The following is a 21,706-nucleotide window of genomic DNA, read 5'->3' on the forward strand; positions in this document are numbered from 1 at the left end:
ATTTTACCCTCCCTCGGGAGCCCTGCGCTTACCGGAACGCTGTATTTTTTTCAGGTCGACATGATGATGGGACGTTGTCACATCAGCAATTTGGTTATCTCAGCTGTAGTTCCCACGGGATATCGTAGCAATGGCGCGGCACAAAGTTGCTCTATTGGCAGACGAGAGCAGCCGATGATGACTGAACAGGCAAACAAGCTGTGCAAAGTCCACTCGTTAGTGAGCCTCACGCGTTTGGTCATGGAGTCAAAGTAATTGGGTTATCTCAGGTCTAATTTGGCACAAATGCGGTGCTCAGTTGCCGCATTGTCAGATACTGTCATGGGAGCAAATTACTGAATAGGCAAACAAGCTGGGCAAGTCTGTCCAGTAAGTGAGCTTAATATACCATTGGTTATAGTGTAATAAAAAAAAAACGTTACCCAACAATGATGATATATTAATTTAGTTCAAGTAAAGTTGATTTTATAAATAAAAATATTAAAATTACTTGTTCTGCATTCATTCTGAAATGTTTAATTGCCTCTCCATAAATCAGCACGTCACTATCCTGAGATGTTATGGCATTTAGTGTGTGTGTGTGTGTGGAATCGGACATGCCCAGAGAAAAGGAACTTGTGGGCATATGCACCGACTGCACAGACAGATTGGCTACCTACTTCCCGTGCTGCCTCCAGCAAGGAACTTTCATTGTCACGCACGAGGCCGTGTGTGCGAGATCCACAAACCCCTGTTTTCCAGCCCACTATATTACGAGCACGTGCCAGTACTGTGCACCTGTCCACAGATAATAGACCGATATGATGTCACCGAATACCTTATAAAGTAACGCAACGCAGTCAGAAGTTAAATCTATGGAAGCAAACGTTTCCAGAATTGAAATGGGTCGCCTACCGCTGCATTCCCTTCATTAAAATGTTCACGGGTTTTGCGTTTTAATCGGTGGCGTGTTGATCTCTGGGCCGTGAGGTGGCCACAAAACGGCAGTGCGGCAGAAATTTGGGTTTTATGAACCCATCGGTGTGGACCTTGTGAATGCAACGCCCTCTGCTTATTCCGGTTTCATCAAGCAAACTGCTCTCGATAACTCGTTGACTAAACTTCCCAATGCAGCACCCGACTGGATATGCATTCTGTTTTTAGCTCAAATTTACCATTTGTTGGACAGAGACAATAGCTTCTCTTTGTATACAATCACAAAACGTTCCCCCCTCCCCAAAAAATATCTAATTACCTACTCTAGGAGCCCGCCCGTCGTGTATTACAAATTGTAATATCTTAATTGGATTAGATTTCATTTGGGAAAAAAGTGTTATGTTGTAAACAGGAGGAAATAAGTGTTTGTCAGATGCACACATACACACTTACCAACGTCAAATAAAAAGGTGTTTTCTTGCATGGCAAGGGTCGCACGTGTTTACATTAAAAAAAGAATGGGTCGATCTGAAATGTGAAAACGGTTCCACGTATGAAATGTAAATATTTGGTTCATAGGGTTCCCCGAGGCAAAAGCGTGTCCATTGCACAAACGTCCATTAAACGTGAGCTTCGTTCTGTTCATACATTGTCAGGAACCAGTGGGCAGTGTTACTGGTTAGTTGCTGAAAGGAGTTAATCACTTTCGCTCCCTCTCATGGAAATCTCCCTAAATCACAAGTCAATATTCGTGCAATTATATGGCTGGATATCATTGTGATTCAAGTGCTTGACCCACAATCAAAAGATTTCGATGGTAAATTTCGTTTGGGGGCTCGACAGTGATTTAGTTCATATCTTTTTCAGAAGTCCACAGTTGTCATGATACAGAGGCACTGATCCCGCCTTGGGAGTGTGGAATTTCCAAAACTGACTCAAAGTTGCCAATAGAGATGAAACGCTGTCCGATCGCTCGTGAAAACAGGCGGATCCTTTTTTTTTTACTTCTTTCAGTCCTGACGTTTTCATGAGAATTTACCTTTTGGTGAGATAAACCGTGGGCTCTACCACATGACAGTTGACACCACCTGGCTGAAAGATGTCTGCACATGTTCAAATATCAGGAATTTTTTTTATATACTTACACCACCGAGCACTTTGTGATGCACCTTCGTGATAACATTTCGTATGCGTAAATAGTACTGACGTCACGATAACGAATAGACTGCACGTATCAGATGTGAATTTAGCACGTAGGCTTTCACAATTCTGGCAAATTTCCTGATGAAGCTGGTTGTAATCACCAGCGAAACATCATACTCAATTGTAAATAGTGTAGGTTAACTCTCCATCACACCGATGTGCTAAAGTAATTGCTCGTTAGCACGCCTTGTTCGCGTAACAAACTTTACTAATTGTTTGTGTCGGGTGGTGGTGGATTAACAACACTTTTACATTCACGTGATCTAACCCTATGAATCATATGTGACGTTGTGCGCAGGATGCAAAGTACGTGCTGGTGATGGTTGATCCCGATGCTCCCAGCCACACCAATCCAATCTGGAAGTACTGGAGACACTGGCTTGTGTCCAACATCAAGGTAAGTGCTTGGCAAGTCACTTACATCTCTGTCCGTGTTTTAACAGTCGTCTGGCTGCAGTGAGCCTTGCCTTCTTTGCCACATCATGCCTTTCAAATCACAGGTGACTTTCAGTATGTCTGGTGAGAAATGTCGATGTGTTCCTTAGGCCTTCTCCATCACCGACAGCTTCTACACAGCGAGAGTCTTGTGGTCTACAAAGTGTTTGTTTTCTTCTTTGGTTCTTTCGGTAAAGTCACCACGTAGAATGAGAATAAAATAATAAATTGATAAAATAAAATAACACAATAATATTCTCAAGACGTTTCGGCCACAACACAAGCGGCCTTCATCAGGTGAAGGGACGAGACTGTCTGGAGGACAGCCGCTTGTGTTGTGGCCGAAACGTCGTGAGAATATTATTGTGTTATTTTATTTTATCAATTTATTATTTTATTCTCATTCTACGTGACTTTACCGAAAGAACCAAAGAAGATGAATCCTTTCAGTCACGAAAGCTTTAAATCGAAAAGTGTTTGTTGTGATAATGATGATATACGGCTTCTGTGTAAAGCTATATTGACCGTTATGTACAGAAGGTGGTTTGATGGCGTATCTCCATGGTGTATTCTTATAAACTACTTTGAAACGTAAGCGCATATTTCACCAAGCAGATGAGGTGGCGGTAGGTAGTAATGTATGTTAATATATGTGTGTTTATATGCAAGTACATGCCCTGTGTATGTGCAAAATTGTTTTAATTAAAGTCTTCTCGGGTGACATTTCAATGCACATGGCAGAAAAAGGTCACTTCATGATAGTTAACTTCGCAGAATATTTGACGTGGCATTATAATATTAATAACGTGATCGTAAAAAGTTAATAAGAAGGATGTTTTGACATGGCAATGCCTCTGACAGCTTGTATAATGTGCTATAATTATGCTTGTAGGCGTCAAATACAGTACCACACATCAAATGCAATTCAAGCACTCTGCAGTTTGTGGACATTTTACTTCGGATATACTCAAGACAGACTGAAGGACTTGGAGATTCCAACTCTGCAAGTCTCATTTTTTCCTTTTAGATTCCTCTTGAGTATGTCCTCTAATTTCGATATTTTTACGTGCCTTGATTTTAGGGGTGGAGTACTACCTTTGTTTAATTTATAATCTAAAGTATTATGATACACTCGTTAGTGGGGGCGAGTTCTTATTTAACAAATAAGTTGAATGAATGAGTATGTGGAAATATATTAAATTTGCTCCCGCCATAGCAATGTGGAATTTCCACCACTCGCTCAGAGCCACAGAATGAGATGAGCACCTGCCTATGCCCGTTTGAGCAGAGAAACACTGCGACCAATATCATAATAGTGGTTTTTGGGGTGAGATCGCATAAATATTAATGTGTCATTAAAACCGCCACCAACCAACACAACCAATTAGTCAGGTTATTGCCATGTTCTGTTTACGTGTCGGGTGGTGGTGGGTTTAACGACACATTTATATTTACTCGATCTAACCCAAAAACCTCTAAAATTACCGTATGGACTCGTGAAATTAATTAAAATAGATGTGTTGGCTAGTGTGGGTGTGCGTATTGTCCCTTGTACACGTGCAGCCCTTTGTCACTCCACTGCCGGACGATGGCCGACCCAAGCTGCGGGGGATTATTTGGCCATATGTCGCCACGCTGGTGACTGTGGTCTGGTGAAGGTGGGAAGCGTAGACACGGGGTCATAGAAGTACACTGCAATAATGACACCCTTGTATCCACATCCGCCCATCGTGAATACAGGTTTTGATAAAGGGTTGTGCGAGGTACTCGCATATTCATTGTCATTCTCACGTGTAAGCACAAGTACAAGCGTTACTTTTTTGGGCTATAATTATGGAGCCCAACTTTCAGTGTTTAACTAAAGTCTGCTGTTGCTTATATGTTCGGCAGATTTTGATGATCAATAGCTTAATTGAAAGAGCTCTGTTATGTTTAAAAGTGCAAGGTTCTTCTGTGTGAGATTACACTTCTTGATTGCTCTTGATGCTTAAAAATAGGTTGGCACATTTGTAGAACACTCTAGTGAGATTCGCACAAAACTGTTCACAGCGAATAATTGTTGCTAGATCCTATCTGTACTTTTATATGTATTTTTTAATGCAGCAGCGGCATGTCTAATCCATTGCTTAATTGTCGTGACAACATTTCAGCACATATAAATTCTCTGACAGATGATCACACAGATTCGTGGAAAGCTACACACATAGCAGCTGTGCCAGATGCCTGATGTCCATAACATCACCACCACATAAAAAACAACGTACATTTTTGTTCAGAACGATGCCAAGTTGCTGTGATTGGACCTGCAAAACAAAATGCATCTCCACACAAAGCACGATGAAGGTTCAACGTTTGATGCCTTCTGCTGTGACAAAAGATTGAACTTGTCCACCGAATCTAAATGCTACAGCCATCGGGATTCGCCAAAACAGTTAGCCATTATATACAACGTGCAATTTAGCCAATGCCACTTTCTCATAGCCGACATCATTGCCAAAGTTTATATCCCTTAGCTTTCCAAACAGATTGTCCACCTCAAGGTCATGAGGCCTTGGTCATGCTCTCGGCTAATGGCGATGCTGATTAATCATTTGTACACAACACAACTTTCCACATTGAAAAGGTTATTGGGCATCCGCCTCTCACTATTTGTTAAACAGTCAGTATTCCCATTAAGCTCAATTGGCACAATGACACCATAGATCTATTTTCACTGGCTGTCATATTGTTTCAAAACACGGTAGAAATGCAGAGCATGTAAATGTTGTTCCACTATTCAGCGAAGCGTTATTATCTTAATTAACATGCAGCAATCGGGTAGGGCAATTGCATGATGATCCTGAACATTTTAATGGATATTGATTAATAAACAAACACACATCAGTAATTATATAATTTTACTGGGGGTGCTCTGGTTAAAGCGCTCCACTCTTGATCGCATATGAAAGGGTTGTTATTTATGATTTCCTCATGTTTTTTTTCCAAAAAAGTAACAACATCAGGCCTCAATACAAAGCTCGAATGAATCGAATTGTGTGTTTTTAAGGTTAATTTTAACACGTAAAGTGACATCACCAATATGATATAACTTCCACTCTTGTCCCACCAAAAATGGTATCACATGGCATCGGGTGGTGTCACTACTCTTTGAACACAATGGAAACCATCCGAAATTCTTAAATAGATCTGAAATTGTTCTTAAAAATTCTCAATGCCACATGTTTGAAGGCAAAATTTATCCACAGCTACAATTGCTAGCCGTGCCATGGTGGCAATGCAACGGGGCCTGTAATCAAGCACCGTGGAGGCAGCGAGGAGCTGCAATACCGTGGCTCACCAGCAGAAAGGAGTACAGCAAGTTGACCAATCGCCATCTGTTGCCATCATGTTGATTCCATCTGTACAAGGATAGTGTTGCCTCCATTGCACACAAACGGGCTTTCACCGGGTGCTCTGGTTTCCTCCGGCTGATAAAAAGTGAACGCAATTAGGCAGAACCCTCCTGAAAAAGAGTGCTACTGCTTAGTGTGGCTTTCTTGGGTAGATCAATAAGTAAATACGTTCAAATTTCTGCTGTGGGTCGACTCAGTCTATCATTCTTCACTGATCAGTACATTGACTACCACTTCATGAGAAGTCACTGGTAGTAGTTTTATATGGGGATGAGCTGTCATAGGAATTTTGGAATGATCTCCAATGGCTCAAGGCCCTCAATCTGAATGAGCATTTGTCCATGTTCGTGTGAGCAGAGAAGTTATTTGACTTAATAGTGTATATATAAATATTTTTTAAACATAAACATTTTGCACTGGTTTGAGAGACAATGTGAACTCCCCATATACAAGTTACATAACATCAAGGGAGGATTTTTGTTTTGCCACAGGATCTCGTGAAGTTTGTGAGATGAAAACAATATTTTTAGATATCATGAAAAAAGGGCATTGCCCAATACGTCACCTATTTTATATACGTATTTATTTCCATTTTAAGGTAGTGTGTTGGACAAAACAACACTAATTCGGATCATACAAAATTTAGCATCTAGGGCCTGCTGTTCTGATTTTTCAGATTAATCTGTTAACTGGAAGCATGAACCCAGTATTTTGGTGTTTTGTTTAAACCACAAATAGTCTTGTGAGTAGAGAGATTGTCAGAAATCCCACCATGCAAATCTAAATACAAACTTCCTTTCCATCCTTTCATTCTGAGCAGGGGCGGAGCCAGGATTTCAGGCCGGGGTGACATTCAACAAATTTTAATTTCAAGAATGATTAGAGAGTCAGGCTGTTGAACTAGACGCCATCGGTTGGCGACACACTCTGACAATGCAGTTGTACGGAGTCCGCCAGACCGAGTGTCGTACACTTATACGCAGAATGTCACTCCTGTCACCCCCCCCCGGCTCCGCCCCTGATTCTGAGCCATGGGAAGGCTTTCTTGAAACTCTTTAACGTATGTAACCTCACTATTGAGCCTAGCAGAAAAAAGAAAAAAACCTTGCCAAAGCATTCCTTTTATCAAGCAGAGTGTTTCAAAAGGCCAAGCGATACGTAATTTGGTTAGCGGATGAATTATTGATGTTGCCGTTGAAAGTCTGTCATTGAAAAAGTCATCATTTATAGCGTGTGACTTTACTTTTTGATGCCTGAAAGAGTTTGAACTAATTCTCCGCTCTAAGGCAGACCACGTACCTTTTGATAATGATTTGGAAGATAAGCCACTGACTGCATCTCGGATACCCTGCCTGAGAGCTCACAGTCTTCGCTGTAGTCATTTTTGTGTGAAATCTAGTATGAAGGCTTAAACACTTGGTCGTTTGTTTACTGAATGGCCCTGGCTTCGTTTGTTTGTTTTTGATGAGGGACAGTTAGGTGGCCAAGCGTTCATGCTTTCACCGCTGGTTGCAGAGATTCGCGGTTCAAATCCAGCGGCTGCTCTGGTTATCGCCGAGGGTGAATGAACTGTAAAAATACTCCATGCCGTCTGCTTCACGGGTGGATGATGAATATCTCCTGCATCATTCGCAAGAGTCGGCCAATGTTTGCCGGCCATCATGGTCAAAACTTGAAAAATGCCCCACAACGTAGTGAAGCGAGATTACTGTGTGCATAGCAACCATCGCGCCCTGCTGTTAAACCACTGCAGACTACATCTGTGGAATACTGCATCTTCGTGACAGCCCTGTGCTCGAAGAATGGCACGAATACCCAGTGTACTAAGTTTAATTATTAGCATGCCAAACAATGTCAATGGACTACAGTAAGTGTTTGATGGCCGTAATAAAGTAGGCTGCAAAGTTGGGCTCAAGATGAATATGAGACAAAACAGGGACATGCAACACGTTCACTGAACATCTGAAGATGTCTGTGGGAGAGACACAACTGGGAAACACAAGGGAGTGTGTGTATCTCAGGCATTTAGTGAAAAATGTAGAATCGAGATCAAAGTGATGAAATAATGGGTGGGCAGGAGCTGGTTGGAGCACTTTTTGGAAAAACTCAACTTAATAATCAAAGACAACAAGCCAATGTGCCAAAAGGAGAGAGTGCTTCATCATTGTATTATTACCTGCTTTGGCACGTGGATCAGAACTGCTGTCACCGACAAAGAAAATGCAACAAACGATGAAAGTGCCAAAAAAGAAACGTGTGGTGGAAATCCCATTTAGAGACACAAGGAGAAACAACATGGGTCACAGAACATATTAACTTTAAGAAAAGTACGTAGGCTTGGGCAAGACATGTAGCCAAAAGGGATGATGGATGGTGATGTTATGTTATGCAAAAACACATTAAGGCAAAATAATTAGCCATTTGTTTATTAAATCATTAATATACAGTTGCTTTATTCACATACAAATAATAATGTCATTAATTTTCTCATGAAATCCTCGCTGAGTCTCAGGATCGTACGTTGAACTTCTTTCGCACTGTATGTAGCCAACCATGCTAATCGGAGGGTTGGCCTGTACCAGGGTATTTCCCCGTTTCTTTACTGAGCATGTTTGCACGTGTGGAAGGCAAATTAAGAGAAAAGCCATACACGTGGCAACGCTCAAATAATGCACAGAGAGGTCAGAACCCACTTGCTGTACTGCCCCTATCCTGACTACCCTCAAAGCTCAGCAAGTTGGAAGTCTCATAGCCCGTGATGGTCTCCGTGTGATCCGCCAATCTTGCCCCCAACAAGCGCTCACCAACGCTTTTGAAAGTTGAGCCGTCCAGTCTGTAGACCCCTGTGCTCAGCGTCAATGAATGCCACTCAACGGCGCGTGTTTCACGTGCCCCGTTGAGTGGCAAGTGGTGCTGTGGTGGCGAGATGTTATCTCCCTCGCCTGCCATCGCGTGGGTTCAATCCCACGACCCTGACGATGCTGAGATATTTGGCGTTCGTGTGTTCTCTGTCTCTCCTCGGAGTCCCGTGGATTTTTTTCTGGGTTCTCCAGTTTTGCCCTCCACATTTAGAAACATGCGTTCAGATTATTTGGCTGCTACTGTAAATTCCCACGTATGATATTCACAACTTCGGTGAGCGATCATGTGTGGCCAGGTCGCCTCTGAAAAAGAGCGAATAGCTCAGCAGGCTTCATCTGGTAAATACATTAGTTTAATTTTAGTTTAACATTGCACATGCAAATTTCCACATGTCAATCTTGGACAATGGTGAAAATTAGGTTTCGAAGTTTATCTGATAATAACTATATGAAGGACTGCTGTATTTATTTTTCATTGTTTCACGGCGCCCTTCAGCCAGTGGCGTCAACAAGTGCGTCGTCACAACGACCGATTGTGAAAAAAGAGCTTCATAGCTCATCGGATTTTTCCAGGATAAATAAAGATTCTGACTGATCGTCACGTGCCCACCGGGTGGTGCAGCTGTCCATGGCACGGTGCTGCGCGATGGGCCACATGCCCGCAGTAATTTTCGAGCTTCAGTTTCCGATTCGCGTCGTTAGCGTGGAGAGCCGTAATTAAAAAGCGGAGTTTAATTTCACAGGCCCGGTCATATGCGCGGTCTTTGTGGCTGCAGTGTGCATTTGGAGGACATAATAACCGCTCTCACGTGCGGTTATTAATTTCTAGACAAAATACTCGCACAGGTGTCACGTTCGTAAACATCTTCACGCCTTTCTTTCTCCATCTCTCTCGCTGTATTTTTCTCTCTTCTCTTTTATTTTTCTTTGCTTGGCCTCTCTTTCCTGCCTTAGATTCCCTTCTTGATGTCGGTCACCGGCGATCCTTTGTACCCTGGTTCTGTCTTTCTATATTTGCCGTTGTTGAAAATATAAACAAAATAAAGTCAATGAAGTAATCTTTCGGTGTCCGTATGACGTAATAAATTGTGTGTCCATCTGCTCAAACCAGAGGATCAATTATTATGTACCCATTCACATAGTCCTGAAGCAGTGGTGGACATTCAACGTTTCTCTGGCGGGGACCAGTCTATTCGTAGGACAACTCGGGTTGCTATGAAGAAGGGGCATTTCCCATTAACGTTGCCTGTTGCATACGTTTCGTTGTAAGGCAGTGTTATTGGCGAGCGTCTTGATGATTTTTGTTGATTGTGTTTGTGCAGCACCACCGCCAACGCAGTAGCATCGCCAAATCATTTGTGAAACCATGAAAGGCATGGTGAAGACAAGGCGTGATATCAACATGGACATGGACAATTTAGATCCCAGCCAACCATGCCAGCAAAAACTGGATTCAGAAAAGATGTTTTCTATCAGACTGATAAAGCACCCATATTATAGAAATGCAACACAAACTCCGCTGTATAATTTCACGACATACAAATCATGCATTCATAATCGATCATTGCCAATTACCCATGCACATCCCCATTGAGATGCATTATCTCCTCTCCCAAGGAAGAAGGCCTTGTTAATTATTTGAAAGGTTTTTTTTTTCACAGGTCATTTTACGAGGTTGGATTGTGGGAGCGATGTCGCAACGTTGGGCTGCTCAGCACACCACAGCTCCCCGATTGTTTCCCTGATTAATCCCCCCCCGCGCCACTCTCGGCTATAACATTTACACGCACTGGCTGCATGTCAGCAGGCACTGAGCAACTCTGCTCTGCAACCGAACGGATATTACGCACAACTCAATAGCAGAGACCCAACGCAATCTTTAAACAAATTACCACGCGGTGGTGGGGTGGTGGGACGGTGGGACGGGGGAATGGAAAGTTTGTTGTTCGACAAAACCACATTAACACCAAGCCAGTAATAGTTTTGGGATCTCGTAAACAGCTCAGTGGCCGATGATTAATGGCGTTGCATTGGCAATGCAAGAGGGAGTTTCATGATGGGTTTTCTGCCAGCCACTTGGTAATTTTCCAACCGCGTGTCGTCTCTGTTTGGGGGAAACCCTTTTTTTTTTTTGGGCAATGACCCTGGCTCTCCTGACCAGAAAGTAGGGAGACGGGCCAAGGGCGTGCTCGGCGAGCATCAAATCACCACGGCGGCAGCCTTCACAAATCTCATTCACCGCCCGATCTCAGTTGCCCCACGTGCCAACCTCAACACGGGGGGCTGCTCGCCACCCACCCCCCCCCCCCCCCGATTGATGCCCCCTCGTGCCTTTTGTCTTGCTCGCAGAATGCCACTTACCTTGCACAGACACTTTTCGATATCGGGGTGAGGGAGGGGGTGGGAAATACACTTTCAGCTTGGACTATGATTCACTCATTATTTTTGTTTAGCCGCAAGTCGTAAGGCAGCAGTGAATGCTGATTATGATGCGTCTCGTGTTTTTTTTTTTTGAAGTTTTATCTCCCTGTGGAATTGTTTTGTGATACAGCGTCTCTCGCAAATTCGTTTGCACTGGCGTGTTTTTCTTGTCCGTGAAAATATCGCGACGTCAACTTTGGCTTCACGTAGAGTTATTTAGTTACATGTAAGTGGCTTACTTTCAAAAGATCCCTTAACAATCATTCACAATTTATACGTCAGTAACGTCAGGCAGTGGCTTCTTACATGAATCAGCGGTGTAAATTCCACATTCCCATGGTGAGGGAAATATTTCCATCGCACACTAACTGTTGACTTCCCACGAATTATTAATTATCTGAGGGTTGTTTGTTGGACTGCTTTAATTGCCAACTGGAATTGGAACTTGCAACTTTCCGACCGTGACTCAAGCAATCTCACCTCGGCGTAATCTACTGACATTGTGAGGTGTCATGATGGCATGTCTCATGATATTGACGGTGAGGAATTCGTTTATATGAAGAGAGAGAGAGATTATTTATTTCAGCAGGAACGTCCCAATTAGCTGTTCGGCAATGTTTCATGTGCGTCCTGCGACGGTACAGATGTTACTACGCGGTACAGATCTTAGTTACAATCATGGTTGCATAGGTTGCAATACAAACAGCAAGTATCGGTTTCTGCTTTAGACGTCATGGGCGGAGGGAACCGGGCGAAACACATTTTTAAAAATACCAATTGCAAAGTTGAAATATATGATAATTTGAGTTGTTTAAAAACATTTAGTGACCAAAAAAAATCGGTGACCTTGTCTAAAACATAACAGAAATAAATGGTTCATCTTCTTTGGTTCTTTCGGTAAAGTCCAGACAGTCTCGTCCCTTCACCTGATGAAGGCTGCTTGTGTTGTGGCCGAAACGTCGTGAGAATTTTATTGTGTTATTTTATTTTATCAATTTATTATTTTATTCTCATTCTACGTGACTTTACCGAAAGAACCAAAGAAGATGAATCCTTGCAGTCACGAAAGCTTTAAATCGAAAAATAAATGGTTGTTTACATTTTCTTTGGTACGCTTGAATTTAAACTTTGCACTACTGATTCAACTCCTGTATCGAGAGATTGACCCTTGACCTCTGGATTGCAAATGCAGTGTTGATAACCATGACATGTTGCTAACCATGACATGTTGCTAACCATGACACCGCGGCTGCATCCACCAACACCCATGAGTGTTAATTGTGATTATGACAATGAAAAGCATTACTTTTTGCTTGTACATTTACATTTGTTGTATTGTAAAACACCCATGCAGTTAAAGTATTTAAATCGTTTATTTAATTGCGTTGTGTCCATTATAACCAACATTTACCTTTCTGGAATAGAGCTACGTGCTTGTTAATAAATAGCAGTGGCGAAATGTTAACTACCTCGCCTGGTATACAGGAGGTCGTGGGGTCGATCTCGACCCTGACGCCTGCTGTATATTTCTCACCGTGGTTGCGTACATTTTCCGCTGGGTCCTCCGGTTTTCCCCTCCACATTCAGAATCGACATTCAAGTATTTGGCTGCTATGAATTTCCACGTGACAAGCCACTTCCTTGAGCTATCATTCGTGATAGACAGGTCGCTTTTGAAAAAGAGCTTTGTAGCTCAGCAGGCCTTAGCTGGTAAAATAAAATATCGTTTAGTAGTTTCGTTTATCTGCAAAGGAGAGCTTGTAAATCAATGGTAGATCTATTATATATGCGTGTGTACATTGAAATATACTCTCTGTGAAGGTAAACAGCCTGCAGCAAAATATTACAATAATGGCAAAGATGTCGGTGTGTTTAATTTCCAATAATATCCCATTGTAAGAACATATGGTGCGCATGGCTGAGAGGAAAACAATAAAATGCAGAACCATTCACGGTGCTATGTTCTCCATTGTCAACGATGGTGCATTCTCTTTCCGAGACCCAAACAACACGCGCACGCTTCTTCAACGATGTGTCGCGCTGGAGATTGACGCAACATTATTTTGGGAAATATAATTAACTATGCGGAGAAGTGAGCATCAACAGAGCATTCCCCAGGACCCCACACTACAGCATGGGTGTTACAGTGTATCCGCATGTTTATTTAGGAAGTTAATTAAAGCATTGTATCCCCCCCCCCTCTACCCCCAACCACGCCACCTATCAAAAAGAAGATAAAAAATATATATTTTGCCAATATAATATCACTAATGGGGCATACTACAAAGCGTTTCTGGAAATGTTTTCATACCCCTGTGTTGTTATTCCCCACGATTTGAAATGCTGCATTGTTAAATGCTTTTAAGAACCTCATGGCATATAATTGAAATAGCTGCTTGTTTACTGTTAATAATGGAACTGCCCGCTCAAACGAGAGTGGGGTTAGTGCTTACAGTGAGGGGAAAAAAGTATTTGATCCCCTGCTGATTTTGTACGTTTGCCCACTGATAAAGAAATGAGCAGTCTATAATTTTAATAGTAGGTTTATATGAACAGTGAGAGACAGAATAACAACAACAAAAATCCAGAAAAACGCATGTCAAAAATGTTAGAAATTGATTTGCATTTTAATGAGGGAAATACGTATTTGACCCCTCTGCAAAACATGACTTAGTTCTTGGTGGCAAAACCCTTGTTGGGAATCACAGAGGTCAGACGTTTCTTGTAGTTGGCCACCAGGTTTGCACACATCTCAGGAGGGATTTTGTCCCACTCCTCTTTGCAGATCTTCTCCAAGTCATTAAGGTTTCGAGGCTGAAGTGGAAGTATGGTGGTCAGATGAGACCAAAATGGAGCTCTTTGGGATCAACTCAACTCGCCGTGTTTGGAGGAGGAGGAATTCTGCCTATGACCCCAAGAACACCATCCCCACCGTCAAACATGGAGGTGGAAACATTATGCATTTGGGGTGTTTTTCTGCGAAGGGGACAGGACAACTTCACCGCATCAAAGGGACGATGGACGGGGCCATGTACCATCAAATCTTGGGTGAGAACCTCCTTCCCTCAGCCAGGGCATTGAAAATGGGTCGTGGATGGGTATTCCAGCATGACAATGACCCAAAACACACGGCCAAGGCAACAAAGGAGTGGCTCAAGAAGAAGCACATTAAGGTCCTGGAGTGGCCTAGCCAGTCTCCAGACCTTAATCCCATAGAAAATCTGTGGAGGGAGCTGAAGGTTGGAGTTGCCAAACGTCAGCCTCGAAACCTTAATGACTTGGAGAAGATCTGCAAAGAGGAGTGGGACAAAATCCCTCCTGAGATTTGTGCAAAACTGGTGGCCAACTACAAGAAACGTCTGACCTCTGTGATTGCCAACAAGGGTTTTGCCACCAAGTACTAAGTCATGTTTTGCAGAGGGGTCAAATACTTATTTCCCTTATTAAAATGCAAATCAATGTATAACATTTTAGACATGCGTTTTTCTGGATTTTTTTGTTGTTATTCTGTCTCTCACTGTTCAAATAAACCTACCATTAAAATTATAGACTGATCATTTCTTTGTCAGTGGACAAACGTACAAAATCAGCAGGGGATCAAATACTTTTTTCCCTCACTGTATCTCCATTTGCTGCCCAAAACTAGCGGTCAATTCCACGTTCCCACAGTGAAGGCCAGTCAGTCTCTCTTATTTTTTGGAAGTATTTAATCATCTTCAGCCATGATAAATCTGCTGCTAGTTGAATTCCCCCCCCCCAAACCGTTGCCATCTCTCACGATCCTAAGATGTAATATTCGCCCGAGTGCATGAATGCCTTTCCGATATTATGAAGCCACTGGAGCTATGCACTTTTAAATCCATATTTAAAAGAAGTAATATTTCAAAAATATATTTTTTTAAAAACATGCTTTAATGAAATGTACCGTACTCGTAATGGCAGAACTCCACGACTCCAGGAAGTGGCCCCGAAGCTTGCCATAACGTAAGGGACCCGTGGTGATTTACAGCCAACGTGAGTTGAGCGTGGACAATTAGACCCAAGCCGAAACATTACATAAAAAAATAATGTTAAAAAATATATTTATTTTTAATGATAGAATATAGTATTGTCATCAGTATGACATAAATATACCAAGTTTGCAGTCGATACCACATTGGGAAGTGGGTTACAATTGAGTTACAAGATTTGAGGATACAACAACAACAGAGTAAATAGAAAGCGTGTTAAACAACATTTTTTAGAACTGCTTTTTGTGTTTAGTTTATTGTCCTTCCCCCCCATACCTCCAATCAGCATGGTTGGCTATGTACGGTGGGAAAGAAGTTCAACATACACGAGATTAATTCATCCGCCCAATCTTCTGTCGGATGCGTTCCATTCCTCGGATGCCGTTCCGTCATTATTCTTGACCATCGTCCATCATCCCTTCTAGCTGGGCACATTTACATTTCTTAACAGTTTGGATAATCCCATTAGCATGCGTATGTTCTCTCATCCACGTGCTCCTCTTTCTGTCTCTCAATGTAATTCAAAGCGAACGCGTTATTATTAATATAACTTTTGATCCATACACGTGTACCGTCAGTGCTGTGTTAAAGGTCAGTTTTGCACAAAAGCAGATGGCCGCGCTCAATCAGTTTTGACGGAAGGTCTAAGTCGGATGCAGCTTAGTGGCGGAAAATATATCAATATCACTCACAGGAAGAGTATAATGATTTTATTTAATCCACTTCACCAGGCGTAGGGAACATTTTTTTTTTCTTTTGGGCCACGGCACTGCGTTTGCTTTGTGCGGACTTCATGAAATGGAGCGATCAATACCTTCTGTCGGACGCGAGCTCAATTGGCATTTTATGCCTGTCAGATAAAAAAAATAAGAGATTGGCAGTGCGAGAGCGTGAATGAGGGGACATGGTGGGATCTGATCGGATGTATTCCCATCAGAGACATGCAGCGTTGAAGAGTAATGGTGATAAATGGTAAACGTGTTGCGTCTTGTTCGTGTTATGGCATTCTCCAGATTATTAGATGCTCCGGAAAGGAATCTTCACCCAAAACAAGTGCTACCCTTTACCAGTCTGGTCACATGCACACACACCTACCGGCTTATAATATGCACACCCACATTTTGCTTGATTATAAATAGCGAAAAAAGTCACGTCGTGAGCTGAAAAATATGGCAGTGACATTTTTGGTATACAAAGTGTATATCTAATATGTATACTACACTTTATTAAGTAGTGTTGTCGCCGATTTTTTTTCACAAGTTCACGGTTCGATTTCTGTAGGTGTTTTAACAGCAGAAATACACAGTGGATGTTTAAGATACCGTGACGTCATTCGCAAGAGTGGGCCATTAGTGTGTCAACGTCACAGTCCAAATTTTCCAACGTTGAAACATTCCCTGCAAATTGTTCGAATTCGCTGCAAATTGTTCCCCCCGCACCTCCGATTAGCACGGTTGGCTACGTAGGGTGCGAAAGAAGTTCAACATGCAAAAATACAAATGGTTTAATACGTAGCGATCATTACTACCCTACTGCGAAAACTTGGCAAGACCTTTCTGAAAAAGAGTCTTGAGTCTCCAGTGAGGCTTCCCCGGGTAAACCAGTGTAACGATTATTATTAAACACAAGCCTCTTAACACTTGCATTTCACAGTGAAGTTAACCCAATAAACAAAACATTAATAAAGTAAAGTACGTTTCATTTTATACTTTGTAACCTCATGAAGAGTAATGTATTCTGCTCGATAGAGATAACCTTTATAACATTCGGAACGCACTGAGAAGGGAGGCCTTGCGAGATGTCCAAATGTACAGAGATAGGAGAATATGTTTAAATTGGGCAAACAGGGGCAGTTAGGCCAGTCCATCGACGAGTATGAATGTTATCTGTATCATAGTTAAGTTATGCCTGGGACATTAGGTTGATTGATAGACGTGACCTTTGATATGACATAATAGAGTTTCACTGAATCATTTTAATGCCCTCAACTTAAGTTAAATGGCCTATCGTTTAAATAGTACATTGTGCAGTCAGTACAGCATGGTATAAGATGGCGTATGAGTAGAAATCGTAGAATGAGTGTGCCCTCTACTGAACACTTCTGATACTCCCAGACATTAATTGATTATTCCCTGCACAAGTACTCCTTGTTCACAATCAACACATCCATCGAGCTGGAATGTGTTGTGGCAGTCGGATTGCACTCGAATCGCATCTCGTTGCATGCGAACGTCAACACAGAATTACACCAATTCCATAAGAATAAATGTTGTCCCTTCTGGCGATAAACCAGGTGTTAAGATGTTCAAACACCACGTAGATAGCTTTTTTTTTCAAGTCTACATTCGCCACACATACTTGTGGCAAAACATGCGAACAAACGTGCTCCAACAATGTATGGCATTGCCTTTGAAACTGATTGGTCGACACCAGAGACAGCCTTCTTTATGGCCTTGTCTCACCGATTGTTAGACCAAAGAACTCCAAAAGGCGAACAGCACAAAGACAATGCAACAGTACAGAGACAATGCAACAGTACAGAGACAATGCAACAGTACAGAGACAATGCAACAGTACAAAGACAATGCAACAGTACAGAGACAATGCAACAGTACAGAGACAATGCAACAGTACAGAGACAATGCAACAGTACAAAGACAATGCAACAGTACAGAGACAATGCAACAGTACAGAGACAATGCAACAGTACAGAGACAATGCAACAGTACAGAGACAATGCAACAGTACAACGACAATGCAACAGTACAGAGACAATGCAACAGTACAGAGACAATGCAACAGTACAGAGACAATGCAACAGTACAACGGCAATGCAACAGCACAAAGACAATGCAACAGTACAAAGACAAAGCAACAGTACAACGACAATGCAACCGCACAAAGACAATGCAACAGCACAAAGACAATGCAACAGTACAATGACAATGCAACAGTACAAAGACAATGCAACAGTACAGAGACAATGCAACAGTACAGAGACAATGCAACAGTACAGAGACAATGCAACAGTACAACGACAATGCAACAGTACAACGGCAATGCAACAGCACAAAGACAATGCAACAGTACAAAGACAATGCAACAGTACAGAGACAATGCAACAGTACAAAGACAATGCAACAGCACAAAGACAATGCAACAGTATAAAGACAATGCAACAGTACAAAGACAATGCAACAGTATAAAAACAATGCAACAGTACAGAGACAATGCAACAGCACAAAGACAATGCAACAGTACAAAGACAATGCAACAGTACAGAGACAATGTAACAGTACAAAGACAATGCAACAGCACAAAGACAATGCAACAGTACAGAGACAATGCAACAGTACAGAGACAATGCAACAGTACAAAGACAATGCAACAGTATAAAGACAATGCAACAGTACAAAGACAATGCAACAGCACAAAGACAATGCAACAGTACAAAGACAAAGCAACAGCACAAAGACAATGCAACAGTATAAAGACAATGCAACAGTACAAAGACAATGCAACAGCACAAAGACAATGCAACAGTATAAAGACAATGCAACAGTACAACGACAATGCAACAGTATAAAAACAATGCAACAGTACAGAGACAATGCAACAGCACAAAGACAATGCAACAGTACAAAGACAATGCAACAGTACAGAGACAATGTAACAGTACAAAGACAATGCAACAGCACAAAGACAATGCAACAGTACAGAGACAATGCAACAGTACAGAGACAATGCAACAGTACAAAGACAATGCAACAGTATAAAGACAATGCAACAGTACAAAGACAATGCAACAGCACAAAGACAATGCAACAGTATAAAGACAATGCAACAGTACAAAGACAATGCAACAGTACAAAGACAAAGCAACAGCACAAAGACAATGCAACAGTATAAAGACAATGCAACAGTACAAAGACAATGCAACAGCACAAAGACAATGCAACAGTATAAAGACAATGCAACAGTACAAAGACAATGCAACAGTATAAAAACAATGCAACAGTACAGAGACAATGCAACAGCACAAAGACAATGCAACAGTACAAAGACAAAGCAACAGTACAGAGACAAAGCAACAGCACAAAGACAATGCAACAGCACAAAGACAATGCAACAGCACAAAGACAAAGCAACAGTACAGAGACAATGCAACAGCACAGAGACAATGCAACAGTACAGAGACAAAGCAACAGTACAGAGACAATGCAACAGCACAGAGACAATGCAATGAAGCTCCTATAGATACACCTTTCTGTGTGCGCAGCGTACGTCTTAATGTGCGAGCATCCCAGGCTGCATCTTTGGATGATACATTCTCACAGTGATATCAATGTCCTCGCTCGAATCCGTCTCGCCCGACGCACCGTCGCGCAAACCTCCAACTCACATCGGCACGTCCCTTCCCGGTCCGTCCACACGCCCCTCCTACCCCACCGCGTAAAATTGTTCAAATTGTTGTTGCGCGCTCTAAAATAATCTCCCAAGGTTGGAAGAGGTGACTCACATGACCCGACAATATCAATAAACTCTCCTCGCAATGTAATGTGGGGGGTCGAGATATGGCATAATAATTGCGCATGGAAAACATCAAAAGTGAACGGCTTTAGAGTCTGCGGGGACCTCTTTACATTTCCTTGATGAAATTTTCCATGATGAAGAGTTCTTATTAAGTTTTAAGATTGCAGACATTGTGAGGACATTTTTAACGTGTAGAGTATGCTTCGCTTCGAGTTATTTTTGCCACCCATTAGTTGTCATACTTCACAGTTCATGTCGACCTCTCCACTCAACCCCAGCATAGCGCTCATCGTCAGCACCATATAATAAGGTTGGAGCACTAATTTTTATATATATTTTATTATCAAACGACAATGCTTGAAGTGGGCCCACTTTGTTTACCGGCGACGGGAGAGCTAGGGGGAGAGAGAGGTAGGGGGTTGGGGGGGAGGCAATGGATATTACCGTAGTGCCGCTATTGTCTGCGCAGTGCGCAATCTACCAGTGCTAAAACTGTACAGGGGTAACTGCCAGTCATGTGATGAGGTCGAATGCTGGTAAGCCTAACATTACACTTACTTATCTACCAGTTATGTGTTACTTATTTGTTCGACATTTACTTTTGTTACTTATTTACCGTTTTAAGTTCACTCGTTTCCGGTTAGTTTGTCATTCTTTGTGGACGTTATGATTTTAATTTTAACAAATGATAGTGGAATGTATTACAAATGTAAACTTCGTATTAACATGGAATTCCGCTGCGATAACGACGTTAATGATATGAATGCATGTGGGGTATATGGTGGTGCGGGCTATCTGAAATTTGTTTTACACAAAACGCTATTTTTGCGGGGTATATGCGTCTGCGGGTTATATGCGTATGCGGGCTATATGCGGGAAAATACGGTGCTATTTCGTAATTGCTTATGCCTAAAAAGTATAGACAATGGCTATTATTTCCCACAAACTTTGCTTTTGTGACCAGGACAGTGATATTTTTTTAGTTACCTATTTTCAATGAGAAAACGGGTGAATTTGCGTCTTTTCTTTCACATAAAGTCAGAAAAAAAAACATGAATAAAAATGTACATGTATTTATCCTAAAGTAATACAAAATTACTACAAAAGATTTAGAAGTGAGTAGTTTTTCGAAATTTACGATTACACTGTAAATCACTTTCACGAATCCGCCCCAAATGTAGTCTCCCATCATGTTGTCGTTATACTGTCCTTGGTAGCGGCGTTCAAAGTCCAGTATATCCTGGTGGAAGCGCTCGCCTTGCTCCTCCGAGTACGCTCCCATGTTCTCCTTGAATTTATCACGATGAGCATCAAGGATATGGACTTTGAGGGACATCCTACAGCCCATTGTGCCATAGTTCTTCACTAGAGTCTCAACCAGCTCCACATAGTTTTCGACCTTGTGATTGCCCAGGAAGCCACGAACCACTGCGACAAAGCTGTTCCAAGCCACTTTCTCCTTACTAGTGAGCCTCTTGGGGAATTCATTGCACTCCAGGATCTTCTTTATCTGTTTTCCGACGGAGACACCGGCTTTGATCTTTGCCTCATATAGCTTAGGGAAGAAGTCTTGAAGGTATTTGAAGGCTGCCGACTCCTTATCTACAGCTCTGACAAATTGTTTTATAAGGCCCAATTTGATGTGCAGTGGTGGCATCAGCACCTTCTGGGGGTCCACCAGTGGCTCCCACTTGACGTTGTTCCTCCCCACAGAGAACTCGGTCCGCTGTGGCCAGTCCCGCCTGTGGTAGTGCGCCTTGTTGTCCCTGCTGTCCCAAAGGCAAAGATAGCAGGGAAACTTGGTAAAACCGCCTTGGAGACCCATCAGGAATGCCATCATTTTGAAGTCTCTGATGACCTCCCAGCCGTACTCATCATACTTCAAGGCGTCCAGCAAGGTCTTGATGCTGTTGTAATCCTCTTTGAGGTGCACCGA

At 42.2% G+C, this 21,706-nt stretch overlaps 1 protein-coding gene across 1 annotated transcript in view; it reads left to right on the top strand.

Annotated features, from left to right (window-relative positions):
• PEBP4 (phosphatidylethanolamine binding protein 4) overlaps positions 1-21,706 on the top strand; it is a 338,336-nt gene that overhangs the window by 39,778 nt on the left and 276,852 nt on the right. Inside the window, exon 5 of the mRNA XM_076066370.1 lies at positions 2,417-2,515. Coding sequence (XP_075922485.1) covers positions 2,417-2,515 — 99 coding nt within the window. The remainder of the gene's footprint in view (positions 1-2,416; positions 2,516-21,706) is intronic.

Source organism: Petromyzon marinus, chromosome 11, assembly GCF_048934315.1.
Source record: "Petromyzon marinus isolate PM22_M1 ecotype Great Lakes invasive population chromosome 11, UKy_Petmar_22M1.pri1.0, whole genome shotgun sequence".
Classification (NCBI taxonomy): Eukaryota; Metazoa; Chordata; class Hyperoartia; order Petromyzontiformes; family Petromyzontidae; genus Petromyzon; species Petromyzon marinus.